Raw genomic sequence first — 12,492 nt, 5'->3', positions numbered from 1 at the left:
GGTGTTCTTTATAGACGAAACTGCTTTATATTGCTGTCCCTACAGTATTTAAATGGCTAAATCTATGCTCTGTCAATCGAAGATTCTTGATGCTGAATTCTGTTCTATAGTAAATTTGAGTGAGGGTCGTCCAGTTTATATAGTTTTAGAGGAAGTGTAGAGCTTTTCTATTCATCTGTTCTTACAGTGATCAGAGAAACAGCTGTTACCCTCAAGGACTGATAAAGCCATTATTACTACAATTGCTTCATACCACTTCCTTTTGTTGGACAAGAAGCATGCTAATGCAACCAAGATCCTGCTATTTCTCCTAAATGAGAGAGAAAAAAAATACATTCAAGGAACTTACAGTACTTCACAAATCAATTTTATTAATTTAAACACAAAATTAATGAAGAAAAATTCTGTACACAATTGTGGACACAACACACCTTTATACAGTAAAGCCAAGATAAACTTTGTCTTTCCAATCTGTGTATTACAAAAACATAAAATGAAAAGGCTAAAAAATTGTCAACTTCTGTTCGCTTCAAGCAAAAAAAAAAAGAAAAAAAAACAAATTCAATTGTTACACAATTTGGAAAATTCACAACTAATTCTAGCAGCAACATGAAACTTCAGGAAAAGATAGAGTAGCTTTTTAGCTACTTTGGGTTAAAGCTGGTGTTTGTTTTTTTCCCCCAATGTAATATTAAAGAAAATTCATCCAAAAAATAATTTCATAACAATGGAAGGCTTTAGATGAAAACTACTGCCCAAACTCATCACTTTTGGAGAAACTGTCTTATGGCCTAACAGAGGTGACAATTTTTATTTCCCAGATTTATGCTTTATACATAATGTAGATGAAGAATAACCTTGGTGATATTTCCTTGGTGGTGATGATCGGGCCATGTCCACTGCCCGCAATGAACTTTCCAGTGAGGGTGGGGGAAAGATGATGTGGAGGAAAACAGAAGGGACAATCAAAAAGATTTTGTTGATTTCCAGATATGTGGTAATGTCCTTCTTTATCTAAGCAAGAAAATGCAGACCCTAAAATCTGAGCACACAAAAACTTTGCTAGTCTCCAATTCAAGAACCATTTTATTAATAAAATATATCTATCAATCATCTACATTCTTTCTGTGGGAAGAAGCATTTGCATAATTTTTTCAAGTAGTTACATATAATACAATAGCATTGAAAATGAAAAAGTGAGGTTGTAAGAGGACTTTTTTTCAAATTATTTAAGACACGGCTGTGTTGTTTTACCAAGGTCCTCCTAATAGCAATAAAAAAAAAAATTGGGAAAAATAATTTGGAAAACAAAATCCTATTAACATCCATGCTTTTGGTCTTGACAACATCATCTAAAAATAAAAACAAAAACTTCCATTATCTACATATTTATACCCAGTACTTCGATAAGGCACTGCACATGACTTTGTGCACACATCGCCTCATACTTCACTATCAAGGCATTGCTACCTTTCAATATCATTTTCTAAACAATATGTAAAAGAATCATCCATTATTACAAATTTACACCAAAAATTCTCTCTGTACATGATTGTCTCAGTGATGTACATATTACACGTTTAAATTAGACATACTTTAAACTACTTTGCAATGTGCTAAGATTCAAAGTACTTGCTGTGTCGTGAGGCAAAGGCCTTTACTCGCTTATTATGATGCTACTGTCTCTTCAATTATTTGATGTCAAAAAAGTCTGGTTGAGTGAATTGTATGGTGCTGGAATCATACCTCAATAAAGCTGTTTTTAAAAAGTCTGTTCATAAATAAGTAGAGATGTACAGATTACCCTGGGTATGAGACACCAAAAAAGTAAACTTTCTTTACAAGAAAATCCCCTCACGGATTCAGGAAACCCATTTCAGTCTTTGTTGTGCAATCAAGTTTGCTGTACTGGAGAAGCTGTTTATGTCACATTGAAGATGCTAACAATGTAAGCGTTTGCAGGTCCTTTCTTCACAGGTTTGAACCACGTAGTTAATGTGGCAAAGACACATCACACTGTACTAGAACATTCTCATGGCTTATTTTCATTGGATTCACAGTACTAGAGTCAACAGCTGTTCTGAAGAGATAGGTGTGGTCCTTCATTTACCACAAGGGCAGAGGTGAAGAACGACAGCAGCTGTGTGTCACCATGTTGAAATCACTACGTTGGGTACTCCAGCGCTGACACAGGACTCAGGCCTGCTGGATATTTTCCTGGTCACAGGGCAGTTGTGCGGTTTCAAAGTGCTATGTGGCCGTTACAGGTACTCCAGTTCCAAGGCATGATGTAGGGCCATGAGGTCCGAGTGACTAGAGATCCTCCAGAAGGGCATCGCATGCTGTGGAAGGGGCAGACACACGGTGAGGGCAGACAGTGCTCCCAGCAAGAAGCCTTAAACCTGCTTTTGAAATTCGCTACAACGCTCATCCCCTTTTTTCAGTATTGTGAGAACTGCCAGGGAAGATCTTAACATCACATCTGTTTAAAACAAAAATTCAAACTTAATCCTCCCCTAAGACTACTGGAGTGCATTTTAAAATATAATCTGGAGTCTGTTTCTTTTAAGAAAGTGATGGATATTTCTGAAGTCGATCTACACTGTGACTTGAGTGCCAAGTCCAAACTTTACATAAAATACAGTAGCTATGAATGAAACTTTGTCAAAAATGGTTGCCTTTCAAAATACATAGCCAGTGGATTTTTAAGGCTGAACGTTAAAGCAGTTTTCCTTAGTTGGTAGTATTTTATATTTTTCAAAACTTAGTTTTACTCCTGTAAGAAGCAGCTTTTTTCCATTTACTTCCATTAGGGATTCTTCATGTTGACCTTGAAATGGCTTTACCATATGGGAAAATTTTCAGTGACTATATAACATTTTTTTGTAGTTGTTTAAAAAGAATCTAAAAATCTAGTTTAAATGATGAGAATATTTGTAAAACACCTGAATTAGCCAGAGATAGGAAAAGGAGATTACTTCACCCATGAAGGATGAAAACATGATTATAAATTGTTATTGCTCAAAAGCTCTATAGTAAGTACTTAAGCATCAGCAAATCTTTTTTTCAAATAAGAGAAAAGTAACCATTTTTCAGAAGACAACATTCTACTTAGTCCATAGAAAAGCAGCTTTTTAAACAAAAGAAACAGGGTGAAGGCCTAATTTGCAATTATAGCGCTAAGGAATTAAAATCAGACTAACAGAAGCATTTGGCGTAGAAGCAAATTAGTAGGTAAAAATGGAAGCGAGTAACTATTTTGATGTAAATCACATAGCTGTTGTATTCTGGAAATGCACACTATTAAGTTATTAATAATGCCTTTGTCTCAAGTAATCTGCTAAAAGCATATACCACTTTCCAATTCAAATGTAGACCTTTCTGGACTCTGTATTTTTCAATAACAACAGTCCAGCATCGAGTACTAGAGATCTCTTTTCAAAGTTTTAGTATGATCTACTTGGCAACTTTGCATTCATTCACTCCTGTTTTTCTAATCAAAAGTAATGCAGTCTGTTTTGCCTCTGCAGGGATGGTAGAGAAGATGGCCTTGGTCCACCCTCTCAGTCTGGGTGAGAAGTAGAAATATACAACAATCAAGAGCCTTTATCTCTGTTATGAAAGGACTAGGAGGAGGCCAGTTCCCATTACCTGAGAAACTGGGGAAATACTTGGTAAGAGGTAGTAGTAGTTAAGCTAGGTATGAAAGGATGACTATTCAGAAGAACACTTGATGGCTGTGTGTGTTAGAGGGCAGAGAATGAAGGAGAGGTTCACTGTTAGGATGCTGGCTGTATATGAGAGAAAGACATGATTGGCTGCAGGAGCCACATGGAGCAGGGCCTGTTCCATGATAATAATGACAGCTATGATTCTCACCATCATTTTTTCATCAGTGAAATAAAAACTGAGCCTTAGAGGAGGAGCAGAGAGGTTTAAATAACAGCTGGTAAGGAGTGAACACTCGATTCACATCAGGTCTGGTCTGAATCTGAAGCCCAGATGCTCTAATGCCTCCTAACTATTCTCAATGGCCTTTTAATCCAGAAGTATAAATTATCAGCACCATAGTATATAGCTTAAAACACACTCCCTTCTGAATTCTGTTGAGTGAAGGACACTGAAAATTTGAGTGACTGATATATAGATCAGATTTGGAAAATATTTGTAGTTATAACACAGAAAGCTTTCCTTCTTTTTCTGTTATTAGAATAAAAATCCACATGTACTGTAAAATGTTTGCATAAAGTAGAACTTCAGTTTTATAGAGAAATGTGAATCCTTTCTGATCCTACTATCCAGATAGCCTCCATATTTTTCTATATCTTTTATATGTGCATTCTTATATTTGAAATTGTGTATGTAGTACGTACCATTTAGCAACCTGCTCATTTTACTACTTAATCTCAAGTCCATTTCTGACACATCATTTTTAAGGAAAATCATTATGCAATTTTGAATTATGACTTAGTTTTCCTGGAGCCCCAGCTTACCCATAAAATGAAAGTTTGGGGAAATGACTCAAGGTTGTGTCTTGGCTTAATGAAGCCTATAACATTAATATTGTAGCTACAGCAGCTGTATAAAATAATATGCATGACCTATGCCCCCACTGACAAGAACCAACATGGAAAAAGAGGAGGAATTAGAATTGAAGAGGATGAAAAATTACCTACATATTACATGATTTTATATACAAATGCTAGATCTAACCAGCAAATTCAATAAAAGCTGTAGAACACAAAATTAACTGATTTTTGTATGTGTTTCTACATACTAATGACAAATTACCTGCAAAAAAAAAAAAAAAACAGGAATTAATTTAAACAAGGAAAATAGCCACACTAAAAAGCACAAGACATTAATGAAAGAAACTACTATACACAAATGGAAAGGTGTCTCATGTTCATGGATTGGAAGAATTCATATTGTTTAAATGTCTGTGCTACCCAACCATAGATTCACTGCAATTCCTATCAAGATTTCAATAGCATTTTAGAGAAGTAGAAAAAAATGAATGTAAAATGGCCAAAGCAATCCTGAGAAAGAAAGTGGGAAACATCACGTTTCCTGATTTCAAGGTATATTATAAAGCTATGGTAATAAAAACAGTATAGTACTGGCATAAAAACAGACACATAGATCAATGAGACAGAATCAACTACCTAGAAATAGACCACATATATATGGTCACATAACATTTGACAATGAAGCCAAGAATACTCAGTGGATAAAAAGGCAGTCTCTTCATTAAATGGTGCTGAGAAAATTGGCTGCAAACATGTAAACAAATGAAACTAGACCCCTACTTTACACCACTCACAAATTAACTCAAAATGGATTAAAGACTAAAATGTAAGACCAGAAATTAGAAAACTCCATAGGAAAAAATCTGCTTGACATGGAACTTGGCAATGATTGTTTTTTGGATATGGCCTCTAAAGCACAAGCAAAAAACCAAATGGATTACATCGAACTAAACTTCTGCATAGCACATGAAATGATCAACAAAATGGAAAGACAACCTAAAGAATGGGAGGAAAAAAATCTGTAAACCATATATGTTGGTTTAATAACCTAATTAAAGATGGGCAGGGAACTTAAAGAGACGTTTTTCCAAAGAAGATATACTGATGGTTAACAGATACGTGAAAAGGTGTTCAACATCACTAATCTGGGAACTGCAAGTCAAAACCACAATGAGAACTTATATCTGTGAGAATATCACCAAAAACACAAGAGATAACATGCTTGCGAGTCGTGGAGAAAAGGGAACCCTTGTGTACTATTGGTGGGAATGTAAAAAAAAAAAAAAAAAAAAAAATTGAACTACCATATTATCCTGCAATTCCACTTCTGGGTATATATCCAAAGGAAACAAAAACATTGTTGAAGAGATATCTGTGCCCTTTGTTCATTACAGCATTATTCACAATAGCCAAGACATGGAGACAACCTGAGTGTTCACTGATGAGGGAATGGATAAGAGAGTTGTAGCATACATATACAATGGAATATTATTGAACCACAAAAATGAAAATCCTACCATTTGCAACAACATGGATGGACCTTATGCCTAGTAAAATAAGTCAGAGAAATATAAGCAATATATGATCTCACTTATATTTAGAATCTTAAAAGAAAACAAAACACAAACTCATAGAAAAAAAGATCAGATTTGTGGCTACCAGACATAGGGTGGGATTATATGAAAGTGATTGAAAGATCTGGTTGTAAGATAAAGAATATGGATTTATAGTATATTTGAAATTTAGGAACAGATTCTAAGAATTCTCAGCATAAGGAAAAACTTAAAAAAAAACACATTTTTTGTAGCCATATGATAGATGTTAACTAATATTGTGAAATGATTGCTATAATATGTAACTCAAATCATTATGCTACATACCTCCTCAAACTTATACAGTGATGTCTATCAATTATATCTCAATAAAACAAAAAGAATCAATGAATAGATTGAGAGGGAGGAGATCTTGGTTGTATGCTAGAAAGGGTAAGTTGAGCCTTCACTGAATTTGCAGAATGGGCAAAGCTGGTTAGGTAGATGGAAAGGAGATGGACTCCCAGTCAGGAGTCGGTATATGACAAAGATGATAGGTGGGATCAACAGGGCATTTGGTCTGGAAGTGATGGGGCTAGAATGTTATGTTCATAATAAGACTAATAAGGAAGGAGGTTTTTATAGGTAGAAGCACTGGGAAGATAGTTGGAGGTGTGGCTGGCCAGTAGCAGAGAAATTATGCCACAGGACAGTGGAAATGGAATGTGCACAATGGATGGGAGCCACATGAAGGAACAATTCATGCATCTTGGTGATGGGTTGGAGGAAGGGACCACCAAAGAAAATTTGCGTGGGTGAACTGAGTTCATTAGCTGATATTCAGATGGGATGGCATAGGTTGCTTAAATGAAGATACTCCATCAGGTAACTAGAGCCATGGGACTGAAAACAGGGCTAACCACAAATATTAACAGAAATGATAGCTGAAACTGATGAGCATATTATTTTATTTGCCTGGGTGGCTCAGTAGTTGAGCATCTGCCTTTGGCTCGGGTCATGGTCCGGGGTCGGGACTGAGTCCCGCATTGGGCTCCCCGCAGGAGGCCTGCTTCTCCCTCTGCCTATGTCTCTGCCTTTCTGTGTCTTTCATGAATAAACAAAATATTTTCAAAAAGACTAGGCATATATTGAGAGAAATGGATGCTAAAGCCAGAATCTTGGAAAGTAGCACAGGTTTTGGGGTGATTAGAACCAAAATACTCCCTGACTAATGGGAAAATGATACATCCTTCATGCTCCTCTTGTCTTGTCCATATGTGCAACTTCCCAAATTCTTTTATGTTACCTTTCCTCCTCATCTAGTTTTTTGCATTTTTGCATTCTAGTTATACAGGAAATCACTAACATAAAAAGCTGTGTGCTTGGACACTCAGATGTAAGTTGAATTTTGCTGAAGAATATATTTATAAGATGCTAAACACAAAAGGACATAACCTTGGGCTTAGGTATTGTACTCCTTGGGACTTATTCCACAGATACACTTGCTCCTGCCTGAATAACATAAAGACCATTCACTACAGAACTGTTTGTAGTAGTAAATATGGGAAACCACCTAAATATTTAGCCTCAAGGGACTCATTGAAGTATATACAGCACATCCATGTAACAGAATACCAATGCAGACATTTAAAACAATTAGAGATAGAGAACTCCACGTATTGATATGGAATGACTACCAGGATATATTGTTAAAAAAGGCAGGTACAGAAAAAAGGGTGTAGTTACCATTTGTATACATATAAACCAACAAAACAACTGTGCTTTCATTTTATCTGTGGAGAATTTGCATCTGGAGGTAAAAATACTTCCTAAGTTGTAAATAAAAAGATCTTGGAAGATAGAGTTTTCTAAAAATTCATGATGAAATTTATTGCACAGCATTGCTCTTTTATTATTTGTATATCTGGCTTCTATTCTAGACAGATGTGAATTCTTTAAGAACAAAGATGAAATCCAGTTTAGGACCTGGCATACATAATGTTCTCATTAAAATTCACCATAGTTGGTGTTAGTAATCCCCATGTCTCAAATTCTATAAGCAAAAAAATTCATTAAAAATGTTAATTTTTTACTTTTTTTTTTTTTTTTTCCAAAGGCAGCTCTCATTTTTCTCCTGAATAATTCACTTAGAATTCAGCATTATCAATCAGGTTCTCTACTTCATCTTGGATTTCAACAAATTTTGGAGTTCACATTTAAAATGAACATTTTTTTTTTTAGTTTGTCTAGTATACAGATGGCAATGCAGGAAGACCTTGAACACACCTCCTCTATGAACACATCAAATAGGCACTTACTTATTTAGCAATATCTTCTGAAGAACTGAGAGTTGACTGAACACCTTCTGCACAACAAAATATAGACTACACAGGAAATGGCAAAAGAAAAAGAGACATGAAGCCCCACCTCCAGTGCTATGAATAGCAGCAGGGAGGAATAGTACCAAGCAACCTTGAACATATCTGTCCATCCTGGGGCACACAAAAAACTGCAGTTTAAAGTGCAACTAGAATATAAAGGATCTTGCCCTAGAATTCCACCAAGCAGTGAGGGAGCTGCTGAAAATCTGTGGTGGAGTGGTGGTCAAATGCCATGGTCTATGTTCCCCTTCCACCTTGATAGCATGGAAAGAAGCAGGGTCTGGACATCATAGCTGACTCACCACCTCAGTGAGCCCCTTGCTCTCCCACCAAGGTGACTCCATGGCAGTATACGCATACTCATTACAGCTCCAGTCATCTTGCCAAGGTGACACAAGCACAAAACACTCCACTTTGGTGGTAGATGATTTGCCAGGGCGTCCTAGCACATGGTACCCTGAGAAGCCATGGCCCATGCCTGCCTTGGCTCCAGCTGCTCTACCAGAGCACTCCTACACAGAACACCCTGAGATACACTGGCTTATACCCACATTAGCTATCCTGCCCGGTTGCTTTCCACACAAAGAACACCAGGACTGCCCCAACCTGTGACTACTCTAGCTCAAGCCATCCCACCAGGGCAGCCCCAGCACAGAGTACCCCAGGACCCCAAGCCCAGGCCAGCCATAGCTCCAGCAGGCCAGCCAAAGTCGCTAAGCACACACAGTCTACACCGAGGATGACCATACACAGGACCATTCCTTCAAGTTTAGGGGAAATTGCTATTTTACTTAATTCATATAAACAAACAGAGAGAGTCAAACAAAATGAGGAAACAAAGGGTTATGCTCCCAAAGAAAGAACAAGTTTAAAGCCTCAGAACATAGAGAGTTCAAATTAATGGTCATAAAGATACTCACTGGACTGAGGAGTGGATGAACTCAGAATTTTAACAAAAAGAAAATATAACAAAGAATCAATAAAAGTTGGAGAATAACTGAAATGAAAAATATACTAGGGGGAATTGACAGCAGAATAGAGGATGAAAAAAAATAGATCAGTGATCTGGAAGACAAAATAATGGAAAGCACCTATGCTGAATAGCAAAAAGAAAAAAAAAATAAAAATAAGGATAGGTTAAAGGATCTCTTAGTTAACATCAAGCCAACAAACATTCGTATTATAGGGATCCAAAAAAGAAAAGAGTGAGATAAAGGGGCAGAAAACTTTCCTAATCCAGGGAAGGAAAGACACATCTAGGTTCAGAAGGCACAGAGAATCCCACACAAGATGAACCCAATGAGGTCTATATCATGACACATAAAAATTAAAATGGCAAAGTTTAAAGAGAAAAATTTAAAAGTAGCAAGAAAGAAGCACTTAGTTACATACAAGGAAAACCTCATAAAGTTATTAGCTAATTTTTAAGCAGAAACTTTGCAGGTTTAGGAAAAAGTGGCATGATATATTGAAAGCGCTAAAAGGAAAGAAGCCAACAACCAAGAATACCAGGCAAGATTATCATTCAGAAATGAAAGAGGGATAGTTTCCCAGACAAACAAAAATTAAAGGAGTTCGTCACCACTAAACTGGTCTTACAAGAAATGTTAGAGTCCTTAAGTGGAAGCAAAAAGGCCATAATTAGAAGAAAATTATGAAAGGACAAAATTTCACAAGTAAACATAAAGGTAGAATAACCATTTATAAAGTTAATATGAAGATTAAAGACAAAAGTAACAAAATCAAGTATATCTATAAAATATAGACTCACAAAATAAAAACATGTAAACTATGATAGCGTGCATAAAACATGGAAGTAAAAATGAAGTTTTTTCAGAATGTATTTGATTTTAAGTGATCTTCAACTTAATACAGGCTGCTATATACTTAGGATAATATATATAAACCTCAGGGTAACCACAAACCAAAACTAATAACAGATACATAAGAAAAAAGAGAAAAAGCCACATGTCGCTAAAAAAAATCCAATCACAAGGAAAGAGAGCAAGAGAACAGAGAAGAACTACAAAAATAATCAGAAATCAATGAACAAAATGGCCCTAAGTACATATCTATCAATAATTACTTTAAATGGTCTAAATGCTCCAATCCAAAGACACAGGGTGAAGAAATGGATAAAAAAACACAAGATATCTATACATTGTTTACAAGGGACTCACTTCAGACCTAAAGACACATATGGACTGAAAGTAAAGGGATGGAAAAAGATTTTCCATGCAAATGGAAATATATTAAAAAAAAGCTGGGGTAGGAATGCTTATATCAGACAAAAATAGACTATAAAACAAAGAAGGGCATTGCATAGTGATAAAGAGATCAATCCAACAAGAGGATATAACAATTGTAAATATTTATGTATCTAACACTGGAGCACCTAAATACATAACACAACTATTAACAGACACAAAGGGGATAAAATGACAGTAATATAATAGTAGTAGAGGACTTTAATAACCCCCTTACATGAATGGATCATTCAGACAGAAAATTAACAAAGAAATAGTGGCTCTAAATGTCACATTAGATATGCTGGATTTAATAGATATATACAGAACATTCCATGCCCAAACCATAGAATACATGTTATTTTCAAGTGTACTTGGTATGTTCTCCAGGATAGATCACATGTTGGGCCACAAAACAAGTCTCAATAAATTTAAGAAGATTAAAATCATTTCAAGTATCATTTCAGACCACAACAGTATAAAACTAAAATCAATTACAAGAAAAAACTGGAAAAAAATGATGTGGAGGCTAATGGGTCAACAAAGAAATTAAAGAGGAAATAAAAAATAAAAGTGAAAATAAAAACACAAAGGTCTAAAATCTTTAGGACACAGTGAAAGCACTTTCAAGAGGAAAATTTATAGTGATTCAGGCCTACTTCAAGAAATAAGGGAAATCTCAAATAATCTAACCTTACACTTAAATAAGTATAAAGCCCAGTGTGTAGAAGGAAATAATAAAGTTCAGACTGGAAATAAAATAGACTTAAAAAAAAATAGAAAAGATCAACAAAACCAAGAGCGGGATCTTGGAAAAGTTAAACAAAACTGACAAACCTTTAGTCAGACTTAAATGAAAGGAGAGAATTAACAACCTACACCATAAAAATAAAGTATAATTAGAGACTGCTATGAAAAATCATATACCAACAAATTAGACAATGTAGAAGAAATGGATAAATTCCTAGAAATATATAATCTAAAAATAATCAGGAATAAATAGAAAATCTGAGCAGACTAATTACTAATAATGAAATTGAATCAGTAATCAAAAATTTCCAACAAACAAAAGTTCAGGACCTGATGGATTTACAGGTGAATTCTATCAAGCATTTATTGTTCCAATTTTAGTTTATGTGCTACTGAAGTGAGTAGTCTATCAAACTTTTTAAAAACGATTTTATTTATTTATTCATGAGAGACACAAGGAGAGGCAGAGACATAGGCAGAGGGAAAAGCAGACTCCCCACAGGGAGCCTGATATGGGCTTGATCCCAGGACTCTGGGATCACAACCTAAGCCAAAGGCAGATGCTCAATCACCGAGCCACCCAGGCATCCCTCTATAAAACATTTAAAGAAAAGTTAATACCTATTCTGAAAGTATTCCCAACAGAGAGGAAGAAAAGCTTCCAAATACATTTTATAGGACCAGAATTACCCTGATGCCAAATCCAGGCAAAGACACTATATATCACCTCCCCACCCCTTCACACACACACACACACACACCCCCACCCCGCCAAATTACAGGCCAATATTCCTGATGAACAGAAATGTAAAAATATTCAATAAAAATTAGTAAATGGCATTCAATAATACATTAAAAGGATCTTTAATTGGTAAAAGGATTCAACAATACATTAAAATCAAGCATGATTTATTCTGTGGATGCAAGGAAGCTTCAATATCTGGATATCAACCAAAGTGATCACTGCATTTAACAAAATCAAGGATAAAAATTTTCTCAGTTTGCAAGCTAAAAAAATGCAGAAAAAGCATTTGAAAAAATTCAACATTCATTC

At 35.6% G+C, this 12,492-nt stretch overlaps 1 protein-coding gene across 16 annotated transcripts in view; it reads right to left on the bottom strand.

Annotated features, from left to right (window-relative positions):
- Positions 1 to 345: 345 nt before the first annotated feature.
- EYA1 (EYA transcriptional coactivator and phosphatase 1) overlaps positions 346 to 12,492 on the bottom strand; it is a 419,640-nt gene continuing 407,493 nt past the window's right edge. For 15 of the 16 annotated variants that reach the window (XM_072804290.1, XM_072804291.1, XM_072804301.1 and 12 more), the window contains one exon: positions 346 to 2,342. In XM_072804290.1, the coding sequence (XP_072660391.1) occupies positions 2,262 to 2,342 (81 nt within the window). In that variant the 3' untranslated portion in view covers positions 346 to 2,261. The other variant, XM_072804292.1, reaches the window with a different exon arrangement.

The sequence above is a fragment of the Canis lupus genome, chromosome 28 (genome assembly GCF_048164855.1).
Source record: "Canis lupus baileyi chromosome 28, mCanLup2.hap1, whole genome shotgun sequence".
Lineage (NCBI taxonomy): Eukaryota > Metazoa > Chordata > Mammalia > Carnivora > Canidae > Canis > Canis lupus.
This window is presented reverse-complemented; position numbering and strand designations above follow the sequence as displayed.